The sequence below is a fragment of the Laccaria bicolor genome, genomic scaffold (genome assembly GCF_000143565.1).
Source record: "Laccaria bicolor S238N-H82 LACBIscaffold_1 genomic scaffold, whole genome shotgun sequence".
Classification (NCBI taxonomy): domain Eukaryota; kingdom Fungi; phylum Basidiomycota; class Agaricomycetes; order Agaricales; family Hydnangiaceae; genus Laccaria; species Laccaria bicolor.
Genome location: NW_001889872.1, coordinates 1,981,040 through 2,002,270, shown reverse-complemented (window position 1 = coordinate 2,002,270; position 21,231 = coordinate 1,981,040). Strand labels below are relative to the sequence as shown.

Here is a 21,231-nt window from a genome sequence, read left to right as displayed (position 1 = left end):
CAGAAGCATGTAAGCAGGAAGCCGGGTGGAGGTTGGTAGGGGTTGGTGTCTACCCTCCGCGACCCATACTTAGGATTGGATAAAAAATCAAGTTGCTGACAGGTGCAATGGTTCAATAAAACCACTAGGCCGGGAGTGTACCGGAACACGCTGGTATTCAGGAAGACCTCGACAGTCGAACGTTTGACGTCAATATTTCGGGGAAACCATGCGTCGGAAAAGCGAATGTCATCCCGTTAGAGCGAATTTTAAACTCGTTCCCTGGCTTGGATTCCGTCGAGGATCAAGGGCGTGCGACTACAACTATGCAGGGGCTTAGGTGAAAAGAAACCCCCGATGCAATAGTGGTGCAATACGTAGATACTTAGGACCGTTGATGACGAAGTCATTGGTGATTTGCTACCCGAGCTACGATAGCGGGATCGACCTGCTGATCCTGGACCAGTCCCGAACTGAAATGATCAGCAAGATCTTGGCAAACACCTGATTTTAGTGGTGTCTGCCGAGTCTCCGGTATTCTTCCTCTTCCCCTAACCATTTTCAGAGATCCAGGTGGGTGATGCAATACTTAGTCGAAGCGCAGAACCAAAGATGAATCATGAAATCATGGAGCTGTAGTACGCAGTTAGGAATGGAAGCCAAGGTGGTTGCCATATGTGATACTGATAAAAGGGGGTGATTGAAGATGGACGCCGTCGGTGAAAATACTGAGTGCTCCTTTTGTGAGCTACCCGCCATCGATATCGACCAACTTAGGCCGGTGAGAGAACGCTACCGTGGTCTAGGCAGTGGCCTGGATCAGATGTGACGCGTTGACGCTCAATTGTCGTCGTCGCTCGTTCACCCAAAGTCGCCAAGGTGACGGTATTGGTCGAGATGGTCTTCGAGCTCAGCGAGCTCCTCGCCGTCGTCATCCTCAATATGATGAAATAAACTGGAGGCGTCATGTTTTTAATTATCTGTTGGTTACTGTATGGGGATAAAAGGGTCAAACGGCAGAAAATAAGGGTTTTTACCAAGTTTTTACAAACAGGTTGCGAACAGTTGCGATGGATAAACATGTGTCAACAACGCCAGGATGCACCTGCCACGCCCCTTTGAAACTTTTGTCTCTTCTCTCCGACCTTGACGTTTTTGGCCCCGTCGCCGTTGTCGTTGTCGTTGCCCGCTCTCTTATTGCTCGACGACGCGTGCCCATCTATACAAACACGCCAAGGAAAGGTCATAGAGGTGGCTATAAGAACAGCTGACACCCTCACAACAGTCAACGCTCCTCTGTTCAATGACGCTCCTAGGTGGTCTTTTCACAAGGAAGAACAAGAACAAGCAGGATGCTCGGTCTGTAGCCACGACGGGCAGTAACACTGCGGACGACTTACCCTCCAATGTGTCCTCGCCAACGACATCGTACGTCATTGCGGACAAATCGTCACCTTCTAGTCCGAACGGCAAGAGTAACTACCACTCCGGCCCTTCTCGCGACAATCCCAGGAGCCATGTGTATCCCTCTCCGGGCCTCCCCTCTTCCTCTTCCCCTGCCTCCAGTAGCAAGTTGCGTCTTCCGTTCAGTCGGAAAAAGTCAGCGATAGGGGGAACAGAATTGTCTGCCAAAAGTACGCCGAACGTAAATGATGACTACTTTTATACAGCTCCTCGACCAGCCTACTCCGGTCGTTTAAGTACAAGCAGTGCTGTATCAGAAGTAGAGAGTTCCGACGGACGCCGTCTTCGGCCCCCTCCATCAAAATCTGCCATTTTCGCCGCTTACACTGACCCTCAAAGTGCACTCTCCACTCACTCGCTACCTAACCAAGGGTTTTTCGCTCGTTCATCCTCACCATCCAGTCCCCCCGCGGTTCCACAGCTGGGCACCCCGCCGTCCAAACGACCTTCACTCTTTCACTGGTCTAAAACCTCCACCCCTCCTATGTCAAAAAAGTCACAATTGCACGATACGAATACATTGCCAAATCTGACCCAAGACAAGTCCTCTTCGCGGACAAGTGCTGAACCATCCTCGTTTAACCTCAAATCCTTCCGTCACATGCGACCGCCGTCGCCCACGCGTTCGGAATCATCACATATATCCCTTTCCACGCCTATTCCACGCCCTCGTGGACCAAGCGTTAATTCGGATTCCTCACAGCGCATTTCAGTTGCCGCATTTCGGGAAGCTCAGGCGCGGCGCAGTCTTGCTGGGTCTCCTTCTCCTTCACTCGGTTGTTCTCCAAGCCCCTTGCCACAGGTTCTCGCACACCCATCGGATGCCAGTCGCGCGAGGCCAAGTCCACGTCCATCCCGTTCTTCTCCACAGATTAAGGGGAATACACAACGCAGGAAATCTGGGGCTCCTGTTGGGTACACCTCTGAATCTGATGAATCTCTTTCTTCTGATGAAGAGGATGAGTCGGAGAACGATACCCTGGGGAGGCAGCGAACTGTGACGACACGGACTAACAAGACCGTGGTTCGTGACCGGATGGGTAAAGAGAAGGCTAAATCGGAAATGGGTCATGGTACTACTTACTATTCACCCTTGCGGCAAGATGAGCGCTCCCCAAACCGGCAAACTTCTCCTCGCTCACATTTGGGTCATGGATGGACACCCCAGTCAATGGGGACTCGCAACGATGAGCAAAACCCTCTCCCACGTTCTCAGTCAAGCCTCAGTGTGTATGGTGAGGGAAGTAGACCGCGTGCTAGTGCTTCTACGAGTGCATTGTCACCCTCTGCTGCTGCAAAGCGAGCTAGCGTCATTGCATCTGGTAACGCGTCGACTGGTATTGGTATGTCTAAAAGTACCTATGCTATCACGTGTGCTCTAACCGTTTTAATTTTAGATGTTCTCTCAGAGTACAAACGTGTTTCTCGGCATGTCCGGGACTCCTCCACGCATTCAAACCCAGCTGCGCCAGCCAACTTCGCCTCTGTCAGTGGGAAGCTTGGACAAACCCGCACCATTGCTACGCCTTCCATGCGACCTCAATCTCCTGCTGACGCGGACTCGGACTCCGATGATGATGCGCCTCTTGCGAAATTCCTTGGTCCTAATAGACCAGGGAGTACATTGTCATCTTACTCCAATCTCCATTCACGGTCTACGGGCAACGTTTCCTCCAGATCGACCAACCGTGCTCAACAAAAGCCGCTCATTGACATTGGCGAACTCACAGGCGGCAAACGGATTCCTCCTAGTAAGGTGAAGAGCACAGATGGGTTCACTTTGGGCCAGCAAACTCTGATATCTGAGGGAAATTTCTCGGCTTCGCCCGCCAACAGCTCGACACCCGTGTCCACCCCGTTGACGAGTAAATTTCCCCCTGGGAACTTCATATCGCCGCCAAGCACTCCGGCGAAGGAGATGAAGGAATTGATAAGTGGACCATCACACATCACTAATATGCCAGCACCGACGAGGAGGGATACGAGCCCTGACATATTGCAGCAGAGGAAGGATATATTGTCGGAGAGGCTGTCGAGGGTCTTGCAGAAGAGCGTTGGATCCGGGTCGTCTTCTGGGTCTGATGGATTTTCAGGCAGTAACCAGGACCACACTCGAAGGCAGGATGCGCTAGCAGAGGACAGAGATCGGAGTCCAAGTTCTAGATTGGGTGGAGGACCCGCGAACAGTGCCAGTACGGTGGGTGGTCTGCCACATCAGGATGAGAAACGCAATACAAGTCCTCGATCGACACTCAACCATGTGCCTGCGTCTTCACCTGTGTTGCGAGGACACAGGCCGTCTGAATCTTCTGCAACACTGAAGCCAAGTCCGCCTGATGAGGAGCTTGCGTTGATGCTTGGTGCTGCTGGTATTAAGTTCATCTCAAGAGCCGGAGAGTCTACAAGTGAAGAAGAGGAGGAAGAGGAGAGTGAATCATCCGATTCTGAATCTTCGTCATCTGGCAGGAATAAGAAGCAGGTGGTAACGGACAAGGAGAGCTCCCCTGATCGAGGTAGAATCGCGCCCATACCCATCAAACAACGCGCACCACCACCTGCATTCAGTGTTACTTCCAGACCAACATTTCCTAGGAATGCTGGGACTGAAGGGGCCAACCCTAGAACATCTCTTGGGGAGAGTTCACGGGTTGTGTCAGGGCAAACCACCCGAACTTCGATTGCTCTTGGTGAATCTTTGTCATCTCTGAAGCCTGCTTCGACACCGACACCCACGTCGAGGAAGAGGAGCAGCACACTTATACCATCTTCGACGACATCATCTTCTGTTTTTGGGTCCTCGTCATCATCTTCGGGAAGTAAAGCAACTTCAACTTCGCGTGCTAATGGAGGTGGGAACCCTAATACTCCCGGGTCGCCGAGTCAGGCCAACATAGACCGAGCAACCGCACTCAAAGCTGCTGCTGCGGGCAAGAGCAGTGCTGCTTCTTCTCCCACACTCCTTGCCCCGGGTATGCCTCCCCGGCAGAGAAGTTCCACAATGTTGCCTTCAATGCCCACATCCGCTTCACCTACATCCTCCAAACCCCCAAGCATGCCCAACAGACCTTTCGCTGCTCGAGGAAACAGCCCTGCCTCTTCAACTGGTGATTCCAGTAGCGGTCGTGCACCACTCACCCCCCGTGATGGGAGTGACATTGGTCGACGGTCGAAAGGATCTGCTGCTACTCAGAATGAGTGGAGCGGCGGTGCAAGTGGATTGACGGTGACTAGTAAGAGTAAGGGGAAGCAACATGCCAAGAGGCGAAGCGTTAGCTTTGAGGATGAGACAGGTGGCATGAACACTGATGAAGATCGCGAGGTCAAGAGAAATGAACGACGGAGGGTTGAGGCTCGAGCTGCTATTGAGGTCGGTTTCTTTTTCTTTCTTGAGTGTGTTGTTGATAAATTAACGGGCTTGTCCAGCTTGGAAATGTCGTAAATGGCCCAGGACCCGTCATGAATGATGAGGACGAAGATATGCCCATAAACCAGACTCTCAACGCGAGAATGTCGGCTCTCAATCCTATGATGAACATGGGAGGTCAAATGCCCATGCAGCAGCAAGTGGGCTTCGTCGGCAACCCAGGCCTAGGCTCGCCTTGGGGCAACATGAATATGGGCATGAACATGGGTCCACAATCCATGCTCTCCCCTGCTCAATTCATGATCCCGCCCCCTGCAGACCAGAACTTCATGGCTGCCCATCAGCACGCGATGATGATCGCTAAACAGGCGTATCAGATGGCGGTGGCGCAACAGGCTATGGCAGCTGCTGCGGACGAGTGGGAACGTGGGTCTACGGTTGGGTTTTCTGGGTCTACTGTTGGGTTTTCTGGTGGAAGCGTTTATGGTGGAGGGGGAACTTCTCCTGGGTATGGGATGATGGGCGGAATGGGGATGATGCCCTTGCAGAACCAGTGGTCTACGGGGTCGATGTATGGTGGAATGGGTGGTGGTACACGGAGCGAATACGGTGGTGGTGGTGGAGGAGGTGGAGGAAACTGGAGCTCGTCGAGAAGCTCTTATGGGGAATCGTTTGGCCCTTCTCCTGACCGCTTTGCGCGCAATCGAACAAATCAGCGTGAATCAGGGCACTATCCGCCTGTACCTCCCATCCCGAGCTCTCATGAGCAGCAGGCAAAAAATGCACCGCGGTCGAGGACAACTAGTCAACCTTCTAGTGCTGGACGGGGAGGTGTGCGCAAGGCTCCACCGTCTAGCTGGAAAGCGGGCGTATGAATGCTTCTATCTTCTCGCTTTCTTGGCTATCTATCGTCCGGTTATCCCAAACAGTCGTTCTTCTGGAGACACGCACACTATGGGCCCATACATCCCGTACGTGTTATGCCTTATCTTATCCTCATGTGGACACAGTCCAGGCACGCAAAACACTCATTTACACTCTTTTTCTTTCTTCTGTTTCTCTATATATCGTCCTCACATTCATGACCATTAATCCCCACACATCCATAACACTCATTATTATATCCCGCATTTTGGACGAATCTAATCTACAACAAAACAATTGAGCTGAACAATCCTTCTCCCCACTGTACTTTTTAATACATTACACACATACCGTCCCGCCTCTCCTCTCTATTTATTAGCTTATATGATACCTGGTTTTGGACTTTGCGAGAGCTAGCTTACTGTACTACCTCTTAAAAAGTACAGTAGCTGTTGAATTATAGCACAAAATCAATGTTTCATCCTTTCATAACAGGGATGTTTATGCATGGACGACGGGCGTTTACTATAAATATTTCGTATCTATCTTCGGAGGCGGGTAAAGTAAATAACAAGATAAGGAGCTCAAGAAACAAAAGGTCGACCAAATCACGATACCAATGGAGCATCCGAAATGGTGGTAGTATCTACCCGCATCTTTTCGAGGTCATCTGAGATTTTGTGCACTGATTCCGTGTCGCCGTCAGCGAGCATGACACTTGAAACGCGCGTCTTCTCGCCGTCCGCTGATTCTGATTCGGGTGACGTAGGTTCGTCCGCCGCTGCGCGTGTTCCATCAGGGGCGATCCCGCATGCGCTAGATGATAGGGGGGTAATGAGACAATACGGATAGGAGTAGAACCTAGAAGAAGCGGAAAGGAACGTACGTGACGATTTGGTCCCAATAGCTTTTCGGCTCGAACTCATAATTGTGTTCGCCACCGAAATCGGCGTCTAGATGAGATGCGGGGATGAGCTCTAGAAGGTCGGGGTTGAATCGCATCTTGTTGAATTCCGAAAGATGATCAGTAATTGTTTATTAGGGAATTTATATAGGAAATACCTTGTCGCGCGTGACGGGGTCAAGGAAGGGAGAAATGCCCTTGTAGAAAAAGTTGAGGAGCATGGGGAGGTTAACGACGAGCGCGCGTCCGAGTGTTTCGACGTAGTGCTGTTGAAGGATGTGCAATACCTAATAAAAATAAGTTAGAAAATCTGATGGATTTTAGCAAGAGAGAGGAATGAACCTTGCGTGCGACGGATATTGGAGGATTTGTACGAAGGGTGGTAGATTTGTAGTCAACGATGATGACCAGGGATTCTTGTCCTTCGGGCATTAGGTCTTTCGCACGTTCCCTAAAAACAGAATTGAAGGAAAATGGAAGCAAGGTAATCAAGACGACCTACAAACACCAGACTAGATGTCGAAGTTGCCTGGGACTTGTCTCTGTGTTCTCTCTTCCGGGACGCATGTATATTATTGGTCGTCCGTCTAAATCGAACCCATTAAGAATTCTATGGGTTTGCTGTAAGTAAATTTTGGGAGAGATAGACTAAGGAGACAACGACGCACATTTTCCCGGTCTCGCTCTCTATCCTAACCTCATCTGGGGGGATAAGGTCAGGTTTGAACTCTTTCCGCCACTCTAGCGTCGCCTTGATGCGTTTCTGTGCATCTGGCATGTGCCACTTTGACGCGCGCAGGTAACGCGGGATAGTATCGGACCTATTGAGCCATCTGAGCTCCCAAGGGTGGTATGGATCTGATTCAGGAAGGAGGAGGGTATCGGCGTACTGGTTTAGTATTGAAAAATTAGGTTGATATTCAAAAAGTGGTCTTATAATTAACTGACTTCTCTAAGTTCCGATAATTGTGCGGTTTGTTCGGCGGAGTAGATGTGGACTGGGGCTACCTTGGTGCCGAGTGCTGGCGTGGTGAGCACTTTATGTGTAGAGGACATGGACATTTTGTCAAATAATTCCTGATGCTGGGAGATGGATACCAACGTACGGAGGAGAACTACGAGTCGAAGCGGCGATCAAGCGCTCTGCTGCCATGCTTGAAAACAATGATGAAGCGAAGCCAAGTTGTAAGCCAGGCTTCATAAGCTTGACTCACTAAGTACCGGTCCGCATTTGAAAAATTAGATTTTTATCAGATAAGCCGAGCCGAAATCTACTGTCCTAATAGTAATTGGGATCACTGGCACCGCCGTCCGCCTTTCTCGCCAAACTCCCGCCCTTTGTCCTACATTATTCCTTGAGCATACCCGGAGCGAAACATTTTATATTTAACGCAGTAAATCTTTGCGTAGACATATGAAATTAGAACTCCCACCCGTGTCAATCAATACGTGAAGTTTGGACCCGAGTACTTACGCCTGATGACACAAGAAAAGCACAGAGTGGGCGCTCCATCGGTACCGTTGAATGTAAATGAATGTGGCATATTTTCTCTTCCAATGGTGATATGGGGCTGGTTCAATTCACCCTCTTTCATGTCTCAGACCGATCATACCTTATCACCGTAAATAGTCGGGTGCAACTCAGTGAAGTGCGCTGGGCGCGCTTCGCGAAATTAACGCGCCTTCAAAGATGCAGCTGATCAAATGAGAAATGTACAGATATATATTCTGCAATCGCCTCGACCACTTTGATTGAACTACGCATTTGTTCCTTGTCAACGAGGTCTCAACGCGCTTGTTAGAAGCCGCAGCCTCTGATAACAAGATGATACTGAGGCCGAAACACGGACGACATTTGCTGGGAAATCCATTGTAATAATTTCCGTTGTGGTTTCTCGCCAACTGTGAGAATTCCTAGTCTTTTTGCAAGGATCCACCTTGATTGACCTTTTCAGCTCCAAACGTAGCCCTCACCTTGAAAAAAATTCATCATTGTGAGGAAACCTTCAATACTACCAGATAGGAGAATTACAATTGGATGCGTACTTGACACCGGACCGGCTTTAATTGATTGGGTATAGAGAGGATGTACTTGGCAAAGGCCACATCTCTTCTCGGAACAAATCGAACCCATAGAGAAGACAGAACTTGATGTCCTGTAAAGCATAGAGTTGAAATGTTTGCCATCGACTTCCAGTTGACATAAAGGTAATCAGAGCTGCCAAGTCCCCTGAGGAACAGACTAGAGGCGCCACTGAAAGTCGCCATATCGCGCGTCGATGACAAAAGGACCAAAGGATAAGATTCGATTTGGGCCCGAAAACGGCAGCATGTCGCGTTGTATTGAGCGCTGGATGAATCGGAGGACGTCCGCCCGGCGTTTCAAAACGATGTTTTTACTTCACCCTTTGGATTTGTTGATGTAACCAACAGTCGATCGATTTCCGTGCATGAAGGCCATGGTGACAGCGAAATTGTCGGAGACTGGTCAATGACTTGTTGATGTAGATTTGCCACATCTGTCGAGAGTGCGAAATTTATGACTGAGTAGACGAGGTTTACGTCCTGATCATATCTGCGCATGTGCATGATATGTGTACTAGCGCTGATCCCAGAAGTGTTGGGATGCCAAAGCTGGGGAGAGAGCGGACACGTTTGATGATGATGTGGTGCCTAGTATAGGCATGTTGGGCTTCATTGTGCTAAGTGTTCTCAGGAGGCGAATATGTGTGGTACGGCAGGCGAGCTATAGCGCTGATATGTTACTGCCCTGCGTTCGTTCCGTCATGAAAGGAGCTATGTGGCTCTCTCCGCAGTGATGCATGTTGCCCAAAAGTTGCCAGTGGAGCGCGTAAAGTGGATGACGTGGTTGCAATTATTTTAGTTAGCGTAAAAAATGGCTATTCCTCGATGTTCCTCAAATGTTTTCGAGGAAAGTCGGCCTCTGGATGGCCTTGCGCGGGATGGGGCCAAGGGAGTTGCAAGAATATGAGTTTCAATTGAGCCAAGTAAAGCCAAGAGTGACGAAGATTCGGAGGAATTCATCCTAAACTTGCCAAAATAGGACAGAAGTGTCATTCCTCGTTTCCCCCTCACCGTCAGACAACATTGGCCGTTGACCTCATTCCTTCCCTTTCCTCTCTCTTCCTCTTGACCACGTCGCCCACGCCGTTCTCTACCCCTGGTATCCCCTTTCCAAGCTTTACCACGTAACACTCCCTTCCAACTCGAACAACATCCATTTCAACCACCGACATGGATTCACGGGGTGACCAACGGCCGCCCCGCTCAGTTCGCCCACGACAGCAGTCACAACCAAGATCACCTGCGCCTGCGTATCCAGACCAGCAGCCCGTCTACTCTCGACCCCACTTGCATCCCAACGACGGCTCAAGAAGCGGCGTTTCGTTCCAAAATACGGAGCGGGGTGATCGTCAAGGCCCACTCGACACCCAACGTATGCGGTCGATGCCAGCTGCCTATCAACATGCTCCTGGCGCTGATTTAGAAGGCGCTGACGATCCATCAAAACTTTTCCGGAAGAAGAGCCTCGTCAGGCCTGATCGCGAAAAAATTGACCCCAACCATAGGCAGTGGCATTATCGAAACCATGTCGCTCATTTGGGAGAGGGGGGTAGTTCAAGAGTGGGAGTTATGCCATCCAGTATGTCGCAACATTCATTAGCCATTCATTCAGACCTTTACAGTTGTCTGCGTTAGCAACGGGCAATTATCCCCATCTACGGCGAGGCCAGTCATTGCTCGGTCGAGAGGAGGATGTTCATGAATCAGGTCTCGCTCTATTCAAGAAACACACTCTTCGTCGAAAGCGAAGTACTCCAACTCCACTCACGCCCCCCCTTGCAACGCCAGAAGCTAAGAAGAAAAGAGGCTGCTGGAAAGGGCCTGGTCCCGGCGGGCCATGGATGACTTACTGCCTCATTATTACATGCCTGATACCAGGGTTCCTGCTCAAGTCTTGCGGTATGTCTGCCTTGGTGGTACCCGCTGATGACGACATCTAACTTCTCCTTTCTTTCACCACAAAGGCATCCACACTCCAGAGCAGCAGCGTGCATGGCGAGAGAAAATTGGTCTTCTCTCAATCATTCTAGTGTTGATGGCCGGAGTGGGTTTCCTTACGTTCGGCTTCACTCAAGCTGTGTGTGGCAAGCCACCCAATCGTTTTCACGGTGGTGCGATTGGTGATGAGTACATTGGAAATGGCTCTGTCGTCATTCATGGAAATGCGTACGATTTTTCGAAGTTCAAACACCCAGCTGCTGGCACGACTTTCAATGGCTCAACAAACCCCCTCCTGACTGGTAATTGGAACCTGGCTGGAAACGACGCTTCGTTTCTTTTCCAAAACGTCAATCAGAACTGTTATGGACATATCGCAAGGGCTTCGACCTCGAGTATCACAGGTAACGGGCAATTCCTGAACTGGTACTTCCCTTGTAACGTCTACAGCCAATACGGAAGCAAAGGGGCCAACCTGACGGGTTATGAGTCTTCAACCAGTTGTCATATCACCACAAAGTCGAGATCTTTACTAGCGAAGATGGTTCCCATGGGCCAGGTTTATTACACTTGGGATGACGTTAAAAATCCTAACCGTAATCTTGCCGTCTTCGAATCGTGCGTGTTGTCTCTCATCCATCTTAGTTGATGGCTTACCATCATACAGCTCTGTACTGGATCTCAACCTTCTTCAGTGGCTGAGCGGAGCGCAGGTTACGTATCCCGCTCTCTTTGATCAGATGAAGACCACCAACGCCACATACCACGCGAAAGACCTAACCATGCTTTTCACTCGTACCAAGCAAAAGCAAATTGGACACTGTCTTCAAGACATCATTACCATTGGATATATCGATACGAAAACCATTGGATGCGTGGCTTCCTCCGTTGTCCTTTATATATCCCTCATCTTCATTATTGGGGTTGTCTCCATTCGGTTCGTCATGGCCGTCATGTTCCAATGGTTCTTTTCCTGGAAACTTGGAAACTTCCCCCGAGAAACATACGAGCAGCGTATGCAGCGCTCGGCAGAGATCGAAAACTGGACAAATAATATTTATAGCGCTGCTCCAAGTGAATATCGCCCTAATGTCGGCAAGAACGGTCTAAGGGAGAAGAAGAATAATCGGAAGACATTCCTTCCTAGCCACTCACGGTTCACGCCTGCTGAGAACATGTTGAAGGGTGTGGGGGGCCGACCAAGCACTGCTTATGGGATGTTGGATTCTTCATCGTCGACCAACTGGAAGCGGTCAACGACGTATGCTGCTTCTGCAAAGGGAGGAAAGGGGACACCTCCAGAATCACCAAGTAGAAATTCGAGGAGCATGATGTCGCTTGCGGATGGTATGGTCTCCCGTGGCGCGTTCGTCGAGAATCCTTGCCCCTTCCCTCTCTATGATGTCGTCCCTCAACCGCCACCCGACTATGAGCCGTTCAATTTCCCCCTCGTCCACAACATCTGTCTGGTGACCGCTTATTCGGAGTCGGTGGAAGGTCTACGCACAACCCTGGACTCACTTGCTACTACGGATTATCCTAACAGCCACAAAGTCATCCTGGTCATTGCTGATGGAATGGTCAAGGGTGCTGGTAACGACTTGACGACGCCGGAAATCTGTTTAACCATGATGAAGGAGTTTATCATCCCACCGCAGGAGGTCGAGCCCCACTCGTACGTTGCCATTGCAGATGGACATAAGCGACATAATATGGCCAAGGTCTATGCTGGGTTTTATTCTTATGACGATGCGACAACGGAGCGGTCGAAGCAACAGCGGGTTCCTATGGTTCTTGTTGCCAAGGTCGGTAATCCCCTTGAAGCGAATGACGCCAAACCAGGAAATCGTGGAAAGCGGGACAGCCAAATCGTGCTCATGGCGTTCTTGCAAAAGGTTATGTTTGATGAACGGATGACGACGTTTGAGTACGAGTTCTTCAACTCCCTTTGGAGGGTGACGGGCGTTAGTCCAGATCGGTATGAGCTTGTGCTTTGTGTGGACGCCGATACGAAGGTTTTCCCGGATTCGTTGACGCGTATGGTCAGCTGCATGGTGCATGATGAGGAGATTATGGGTCTTTGTGGCGAGACGAAGATTGCGAACAAGGCAGAGACGTTTGTGACCATGATGCAAGGTGAGTTTCTTTTTCTTTTTGTTCAAAAGTATGTCAGTCTCAGAATTCAACCCAGTCTTCGAATACTACATTTCCCACCATATGACCAAGGCTTTCGAATCAATGTTCGGCGGTGTAACGTGTTTGCCTGGTTGTTTCAGTATGTATCGCATCAAGGCTCCTAAGGGTGATACGGGATATTGGGTCCCAATCCTCGCTAATCCTGATATTGTGGAACACTACTCCGAAAACGTCGTCGACACTCTACACAAGAAGAACCTGCTTTTGCTAGGAGAGGATCGTTATCTGACCACACTCATGCTGAAGACCTTTCCCAAGCGCAAGAATGTCTTCTGTCCACAGGCCGTGTGTAAGACTGTGGTTCCCGATACATTCCGTGTCCTCCTTTCTCAGCGTCGTCGGTGGATTAATTCGACGATCCACAATTTGGCTGAACTCATCCTGGTACGAGATCTTTGTGGAACATTCTGCTTCTCGATGCAGTTTGTCGTGGGAATGGAATTGGCTGGAACTCTTGTCCTCCCTGCTGCTATTGCCTTCACACTCTACCTTATCATCGACTCCATCATCCCCGGCGGCCCGAATACAACTATTCCCCTTATTCTGCTTGCTATTGTCCTCGGTCTGCCTGGTCTCCTCATCGTCGTCACCTCTCGCAAGGTCGCTTATATCGGGTGGATGCTTGTATACCTCATCTCTTTACCCATTTGGAACGGTCTCCTTCCTGCGTATGCGTTCTGGCATTTTGACGACTTTTCATGGGGTCAAACGCGAATGGTCGCTGGAGACAAGGGAGATGATCATGGGGATAAGGATGGAGAGTTTGACTCGACGCATATCGTTATGAAGCGCTGGGCTGAGTTTGAACGGGAACGCCGGTGGAAGAATGGGAGTCAGTCGAGAGACTCGGCTTCTTATGAGAGAAAGTGTGTTTTTTCATCTTTTTTACCGTGATGGAATAATTGACAATATTTTGAATGCTAGAACGGACCGTTATTCCATTGCATCCAACTCGGATAACACTCACCAGCCTCCAAATACCTTTGACACCAACACTGTGGATTCCAGCACCTACAATATACCTCAGCGTCCGCGTTACGATAGTAATGCCCTTCTGATGCTTCCAGCACCCTTGGCGGTTAATAGGAGTACTGGACTCGGGCCACCGATGTCTTCCGCTCAATCTGTGCGCTCAAGTGATGACAATTACTTTTCGGACACCGTTTCTGCATCCAACCAACGGCTACTTCCTGTCAGCCCACAGAGTCCTGATCAATACAGTGGTGAATCGTACGAATCAGGCTCATCGAATGGCCAAAGGCGCCTCTCGCCCACCTCACCTCAGAACGCCCGATCTTCGCAGCAATTCCCGTCAGATCAGAACAATCCTTTCCGGTCACAAACGACATCTCCCACGAGCAACGATGACTTTACTCCTGATTATGATGATACCGCTGGCGGACGCGGTGGTCGGGGAATACGGTTGAAGGATGGTGGACCTGTGCCAGGGCCTGATGGCGTTCGAAGGGTGTCAAGACCGACAGGAAAACGGCCGACTTCACAGACACCCACACAAAACCGTTATTCGCGCAGTTCTACCGTGTTCAGTCTGCCACCTGGGGCTGCTCCACCGCAGCACAATGTGGGCAATTGAAGAGAAAGTCACGCAACACGGATCACGATTTTCCTCACTCGTATATTTCTTGCAGACATTATTATCGGACAGCATATTTCTTCCGTCTCTATCATACACATTAGTTCCCGTCCTACATGACTTTTTAGTACGGATCATCTCTTATTTCCTCCACGAGACTGCCAGCTACCCCCCACGTCTTGCATATTATATTAAGTACCCAGTCTCTCGTTCAGTATCCCAGTATTAGTGTAATATCGCGACAGTGCAAGCATACCCAATTCCGTTGTGCTTGTTTGGTTGTTGTGCAACGTCTGCCTTGCGTTGTCCCTGCACCACCAACTCCACCGGCGTCTCGACGATGGCGAACATGAACAACTCGCCCATAACGCAGGTCTCGCAAAATGGCCCGACACACACGAATCTACAGCCCCAGCTCCTGACCAGGCTGTTCCTCGACCTGCGTGGCAGGCGGTTTGAGGTCGACCGAGAAACAATAATGAACTTGCCAGAATCGGTTCTGCTGTGTCTGTTCCCCAATGGGCTCGTTCTCAGTCGACAGAGTGTCGCTTTGACGGATGGAGGAGGTGATGACGAGGATGAAGAGGTGTATGGAGTCGATGTGCGTGATTCCTATGTTATTCATGGATGGGCTGCAGGCGACTAACTCGCTCCCCTCGTTGCAGTTTGATCCAGATTGCTTCCAATACGTTCTCACATTCTTCCGCAACGCGTCAGAAACGTTCTATGGTACTTCGACATCCCCAGGCCTGCTGAGTGCACAACAGCACCTCCTGGACTCCCCCACGCCCGACTACCCTGCCACATCACAAAATCCACTGCTTTCGAAGCAAGCTATCATCGTGCTGCGCGAAGAGCTGGAATATTTTTCTATACCGCCGAAGGACGGCAACCCGACGACTGACCAGAATGGGATTGCTAATGATCGTTTGCTGGGTATTAAGCGCAGGTCGGGTGACTATCTCATGGAAAAAAGGAATATATTCACGGCGCTTCAGCGGAATGTGAACAAGGAGAATAATGTTGCTGAACAGCATTTGATTGACATGCTCTGCATGAGGTGAGTCGCATGGTTGTTTTGGGAGGCGTGAGCTGATGGGTGTTGCGCTTTGTTCTTCTTCTTTGTCTGGTGTGCACGTAGCGGCTTCGACCGCGAGGACGAATGGGGTTTCCGAGCCTTGGAGCCGTCGCGTTGCTGCATCTCATCTATAGCCCTTGTTCTCCTTAAGACGGGTATTCAACATCATCCCAACGGGGAAAAGCCAGTTGAGGTGGATTATCCGCAAATGGCTACTGCGCAGAAATTGCTGCTGTTCTGGAGAAAACCTGCTGTATGTGTTGATCGTTGTATTGCAGTTATCCTTGCTGATGAGACTATTAGAGGAAATGCTGGTGGGATGGTCTGGATGTTGAGCTCCCAGCTGTGGGTGAGGAGCCTGCCCTCACTATAAAATTGTGGGCGCGTCGTGTGTGGACATTGGAGCTCAGCCTGGTAAGTGTTTTTGATCCGGTATTGCTTCCACACCTCATAAACACTACATTGTTCATAGGTGTAAGCTCCGAGTCGCCCCCCCACATCGACTACCACGCTCTGGTCACTAGTTTTATCTGATTACCCCATACATGTACATACCTTCTCAGGGATACCCTCGTTGTTGTGGATTTTCTCCGCTTAATTTAAGGGCTTTATACTGACTTTACCCTTGCCACGGTCGCTCTCCTTTATGTCGCTGATCGAGCGCATGGTTTGCACGGTTTCTTTGTTATCGCTTAGCGCTATTGTTAAGCGCCTAGGAAAGACATCGGCAGGGCGCATGGTTTCGGCACCTTAACAAGTCCATGAGTATTTATGGAGTACTAGGCCATTTTGGTGTATCAGCTTTACATCCCCCACTTCTGCTTATAACCGTGTGGCGTTGCCGGCTGTACATTTCCAACTCTTCACCTTCCCCTTCGTTCTCTACAGCTTTATTCCCCTTTTGCCCTTCACCAAAGCCTTGAGGACTCCGCGAGGCCTCTCAGCTCATCGATTTGGTTAGATACCCGACCGATTTCAAGCCAAACCCTTCTTCAACAAGCCTGGCATATGTCTCCATCTGCATTGCCAGCCTACGTCGCCTCCAGAGCTGGCTCAGTCACCGAAAGTTTGAAGAAGAACCTCAGGCGGTCATCATCGCCCAAGCCTGATACTATCAACGATAGGGACGATGCATCAATCAAGAGTCGATCATCCCAGCTCTCGAAGGAGTCCAGCCCCATTGACACTCTTCGCATCATTGCTGGTGAGCGGGTTCGCCATGGAAAGTGCTCTCCAGAGTTCCTGGAAGGCATGGCGGAACGTGTTGGCAACAAATATGTCAAGATCTTGACGGGCGGCGAGGCGGAGAGGTTCTTCAAGAATTATGTCGAGTAAGTTCTGGGCATCGTTTGACGTGTATTCTTTTTCCCATGGTGTTTGGGTGTTCGTAGGGAGGAGGAGGCACTGGAAACCAAGGGTCTACGAGGGGAATTGGACAAGGAAACGCGTCAGGATTGGACACCGGTCGTCTTTGCTATCACTGCTTGGGACATTCAACGGAAGGTGGTTGATTATTATATGACTTGGAGAGGCAGCACGGTAAGTTTGCTCATCTTCATTCTCTTAAATATATCTCATTCTCAGGCTAGGCGGAGAGGACTAGGCGATTGAATCGTAAACTCCATTACTCCACCTAACTCTCGTAACCTGAATCGCGTCATTCTGTAGCACGAAGGATCTCTTTATTGGACGACGAGTTCAGGAGAGTGGCCAAAAAATTAGATAGGGACTACAAGCGATACCCGTTCGTCCTTCTCCTCTTCAACACTAAACGCCCTTCATTTTGCGCCTTTTTACAGGTCCATCACTGGCAGTGCAGTATCCCGTCAAACTACAGAGAGGAATAGTGGTCGAAAGTCGCGTCCTCCATCAGAAGTCCTCGTCTCTGCTCCCGAGAAACCCATATCAGACTCAAGTGAGATCATTTACCCCATCTTCCTATCTCAAACAGAGAGCTAATCAATACATTCACCTGCTTTCCAGAGAACCTTTCAATCCCCGAGCCTCCGGTGTATGTATATTCCCATATATATCGTTTTGCTTTCGATCTGACAAGGTATTTTTAGATCTGCGACGGACAGTGTCATCTCCCTTCCATACCTGAACTTTGTGAGGGGTGTTCCAACGGGTAACCGACGTGAGTTTGATTGGAGGACCTGATGAACACGTCTGACGCCCTCTCCATCAGTTCCCCTCAGACTCACGAATCCGGATCGGAACTCTATGTATGTTGTTCTCCAAGACCAGGTTTACATTTGCTGATTTGACGTATTCAAGGATGTCCATCTTAGGTATGGTATCAGTTTTCTCAAGGGGACTTCAAACTCACTCCGTATTAGAAACTACCGTGCCTCAAGCTAATGTTGCGCTGGCGACTGTGGTAGAAGGAGTTCAAGCGGGCACGTTTGACTTCTTGTTTATGTGACGTTTCATTTACTCAGCCTTGGCAGTCACCCAACCTCAAACTGAACAACTCGTCATCAACACCACCGTGCCCGCCGTCATCCATCAAGAACAGTAAGTCGAATATGACCCAGGTAACATTGATGAAACTCATGTGCTATTGATCAATCAGGCCATCAGGCCTCACGCCGCTCATGAAATCTTCGGCAAGCATTACCTCGGCTGAGACTCAGTCCAGCAAGTCTTCAAGGTCCGGTCGATACAGTACAGACAAGGAGCGTACACCCTCCACTCGAAGTAGACAAAGTTCGAGAGAAAGAGATCGAGACTCGAATAAGCGACGTCGCCGTTCATCTTCTCCCAGAGACAAAGACAGAGATGATCATCATCACCATTCGTCTCGTCGACGAAGCGACAAGAAGTCTCCAGACGACGACGAAAAGATGAGCGACTTCTTGATTGTCCTTCTTGATGAGAATTTTGCACACAAGGGAGAGACATGGCATGGGTAACACTTCCATCCTTCTCGTCCTTTTAGTCTGAGATGTGCTCACTCAGCTCCCTTAGTCTCGAACGCCAGGCGTCTTTGAAGAATCAAGTCACCTCCCAATATGACCGCCACTCGCCTTGGAGCGGTCCCTTGGCGCGTCCAGATACCATCAGCCGCCATCCACCGCGCGCTTCAAGGATCAACGAAGACTCTGAAAATTCAGACGACGAAGCCACAAGTGAAGTAGGGGGTTGGAAAGACTCCCCCGTCATTCCAGCAAAGCCACTGATGGAAGCCATGGGTCTGATCCCCCGAGCCTCGTACTACGACTCTCCAGTCACTATACCGGTGGAACTCATGAGGGCTGCGGCTGCGTACTCTCCCCCTCCAGGTCCCCCTCCCCCTGTGATACCCCGAGGAACCTACACCACCAGCCCTCGCGTTTCGGCCTCGTCGTATGTGCCTGCCTGGATTTCCCCGGTCCCAAGTCATCACCCCAGCCTGCCGGTTTCTCGACCCCAATCACGCGCGTTCTCCGTGTATAGCCCTTATACGCAGCCATACTGAAATGGAGAGGGGATTCGAGAGCCTCACTTTTAGCGTGTTTCTTTCCCCGGATCCGCTGGTGCGGTTCATCCCTGTTTCCTTTTTTTTCTTCTCTTGGGCCTCACTGAGACATTGTCGTACAACATTTCTTCTCATCATTCACTGGGTAACTTATTTCTCCAGTTTCCCTGCTTTTCTCGATTTGTTGTTGTAGCTGTTCACCTTGCTTTGCCATCCTATACCCCCTATACGTCTTCTTGACGCACACATACCCACCCACCTTTTACCCTTCCCATTGTCACACACACCACATAAACAAACCATCCATGGATAATTGTACCATACGCTTCGGTAGCCCGTTCCGCTTGTTCGGATAATGTATACAATATAATTGACTTTAAGGCCATGCATTACTTTCTTCTATTACACAAGTTCGCTAGGATAAACGTATGGAAAAGATTATGGCTGTCAACACTATTCAATCGAATCATTGCGAATCATCTGACGACCCCATAGAACGCTGGCTGTTGCGGAGGTGGGTATTGGTCCTGCCTCTTTGGTTGTCGTATTGGCTGCCGATGCCCCGGTTGTTGCGTTGGCTGTTGATGCCCTGGTTGCAGCATTGGCTGCTGGTCCGCCTGCTGTTGCTGTACAGCTCGATTCCGAGACCTTCTATCCCAGCTGCACTTTCCAATAATTGCCACAACAATTACTGCGAATGCCCCAATAACGGCAACTATGATAGGAACTCCGATGGTAATGAAATTATTTGAGGGGATACTTGAGGAATTCGGATTTGAGGAGGTTTCGGTTGATGAAGGTGAAGAAGAGGATGTCGTTTGCGACGATCTTGTTGACGATGACGATGAACTTGACGAGGATTTTGAGGTAGAAAAACTTGGAGGAGACCCGGTTGGTGGCGAATTAGTAGATGACGGTGGAGGTGGGTTGGTGGTAGTTTGTATGACAGACGTGAAAGTTGGTTGGTACGTGTAACATCCATCGCTCACGACGTGCGGGCCATCCGCGATTTCACAATATGGACTACCAGAAATTGAATTATCCGCATTGACGTTCACGCACAATGTTTGGAGGGTTCCGTCTCCGGCGTAACCGGAAGCGCAGAGGCGTACGACACCGGCGTTCGCAGGCACCGGCCAAGACGCTCCTCCAAAGCGGCTGTTGTCCACCCCGCTATAATAGGCAATAGATAGGTCCTGTGCGAGGTGCACATTCATGACTGATTGGAGGTCAGTTTGGCTCCCTTTGCAATCCAGCAAAGCCGTTTCCCCGGATTTTGGGACGTAGCACCATGCTCCTGTTTCCTTCCGCTGGACACATTCACTCCCCCAGCATGTGGTTTGGGTAAAGAGTCCATGTGAGAATGACAAGAACAGACAGAGGAGAAGCGTTGATCCAATGGAGTGGATTGGTACGCGCACACCCATTACATGCGGTTAAATATCTGGGAGGAAATGTGTGTAAGTCGGATGAGAAGGTGAAAGCATCGTAACTGCGCATACCGGGATGACTGGAGGGTATACAAAATGGGTGTAGGGGTATAATGTTACGTGCAATCTAGCGACCAGTGACGGGGGAAGGAGTGACGGGGGAAGGACAGTCAGAGTCGAGCTGCTTTGACAACATTCAGGTTGGTTGATTCATCTGAATTCGGTGCATGCCTCGTACCCTGCAGGTACGAAAGTAAAAAATAGTTCCAACTGGCAGGAAGCGCCGACTTACAGAAAATTAAATGACAGGCAGCCAACGGCAAGCACAGCATTCTTCGAGATTCTTCGTCCAACATGCACATCGTGGTCATCGTTCACAATTAAATTATACATAGTGAATGTAAAGAGGCCAATAAAGTGCTGAAGAAAAGCACCAAGGCGTTCGAGGTTGGTGTGGCAGTCGCCTTGCTGGCGGTCGTCGAATGTATGTAACAGCCATCTGTTACGTTGTCTTGCCCCAGTGCAACTTGACAATACGGTGAATTGGATAGAGTGTTATCCGCAACAGCATTCACACATAAAGTCTGGTATGTCCCCGCTCCTGTGGCACCTGAAACGCACAGACGGACAACCCCAGGATTCGCTGGGAGAGGCCAGTCTGCACCACCAAGCAGCGTATTGTCCACTCCATTGTAATACGCAATCGAAAGTCCTTGACGTTTATGAACGCCAAGTACCGCGGTGAAGTCTGCGCCCCCACTATCGCAAACAGTCGCTCGAGTTTCGCCTGGAGGTGGGAAATAGCACCAGGTGCCCTCGCCGTTCTGCTTAATGCAGTCTCTACTCCAGCATGTGTCCAGGTTGAATCGCGCTTG

The 21,231-nt window shown here is 50.0% G+C and overlaps 5 protein-coding genes across 5 annotated transcripts; 4 read left to right on the top strand and 1 right to left on the bottom strand.

The window, feature by feature from the left end:
• Positions 1 to 1,282: 1,282 nt before the first annotated feature.
• Positions 1,283 to 6,159, top strand: LACBIDRAFT_291798 (uncharacterized protein; the record flags this gene model as incomplete). The annotated part of the gene is made up of 2 exons (XM_001874122.1): positions 1,283 to 4,810; positions 4,867 to 6,159. The coding sequence occupies 2 exons, from the start codon at positions 1,283 to 1,285 to the stop codon at positions 5,680 to 5,682; spliced, it is 4,344 nt and encodes a 1,447-aa protein (XP_001874157.1). The 3' UTR covers positions 5,683 to 6,159.
• Positions 6,160 to 6,220: 61 nt separating this feature from the next.
• LACBIDRAFT_301459 (uncharacterized protein) lies at positions 6,221 to 7,637 on the bottom strand (the record flags this gene model as incomplete). The annotated part of the gene is made up of 7 exons (XM_001873501.1): positions 6,221 to 6,487; positions 6,558 to 6,673; positions 6,734 to 6,862; positions 6,918 to 7,026; positions 7,078 to 7,185; positions 7,244 to 7,464; positions 7,524 to 7,637. The coding sequence occupies 7 exons, from the start codon at positions 7,635 to 7,637 to the stop codon at positions 6,280 to 6,282; spliced, it is 1,005 nt and encodes a 334-aa protein (XP_001873536.1). The 3' UTR covers positions 6,221 to 6,279.
• A 2,193-nt stretch (positions 7,638 to 9,830) lies between these two features.
• LACBIDRAFT_187522 (glycosyltransferase family 2 protein) lies at positions 9,831 to 14,388 on the top strand (the record flags this gene model as incomplete). The annotated part of the gene is made up of 7 exons (XM_001874121.1): positions 9,831 to 10,239; positions 10,296 to 10,559; positions 10,625 to 11,216; positions 11,266 to 12,734; positions 12,790 to 13,660; positions 13,719 to 14,024; positions 14,055 to 14,388. The coding sequence occupies 7 exons, from the start codon at positions 9,831 to 9,833 to the stop codon at positions 14,386 to 14,388; spliced, it is 4,245 nt and encodes a 1,414-aa protein (XP_001874156.1).
• Positions 14,389 to 14,728: 340 nt separating this feature from the next.
• Positions 14,729 to 15,944, top strand: LACBIDRAFT_301457 (uncharacterized protein; the record flags this gene model as incomplete). Its single annotated transcript, XM_001874120.1, has 5 exons — positions 14,729 to 14,989; positions 15,054 to 15,448; positions 15,530 to 15,719; positions 15,770 to 15,880; positions 15,939 to 15,944. The coding sequence occupies 5 exons, from the start codon at positions 14,729 to 14,731 to the stop codon at positions 15,942 to 15,944; spliced, it is 963 nt and encodes a 320-aa protein (XP_001874155.1).
• Positions 15,945 to 16,474: 530 nt separating this feature from the next.
• LACBIDRAFT_301456 (uncharacterized protein) lies at positions 16,475 to 18,926 on the top strand (the record flags this gene model as incomplete). Its single annotated transcript, XM_001874119.1, has 13 exons — positions 16,475 to 16,797; positions 16,858 to 17,005; positions 17,056 to 17,080; positions 17,135 to 17,210; positions 17,266 to 17,381; positions 17,450 to 17,477; positions 17,533 to 17,603; positions 17,655 to 17,691; positions 17,744 to 17,757; positions 17,806 to 17,865; positions 17,917 to 17,983; positions 18,042 to 18,377; positions 18,428 to 18,926. 13 exons carry the CDS (start codon positions 16,475 to 16,477, stop codon positions 18,924 to 18,926), a joined length of 1,800 nt encoding a protein of 599 aa, XP_001874154.1.
• Between the last annotated feature and the right edge of the window lie 2,305 nt (positions 18,927 to 21,231).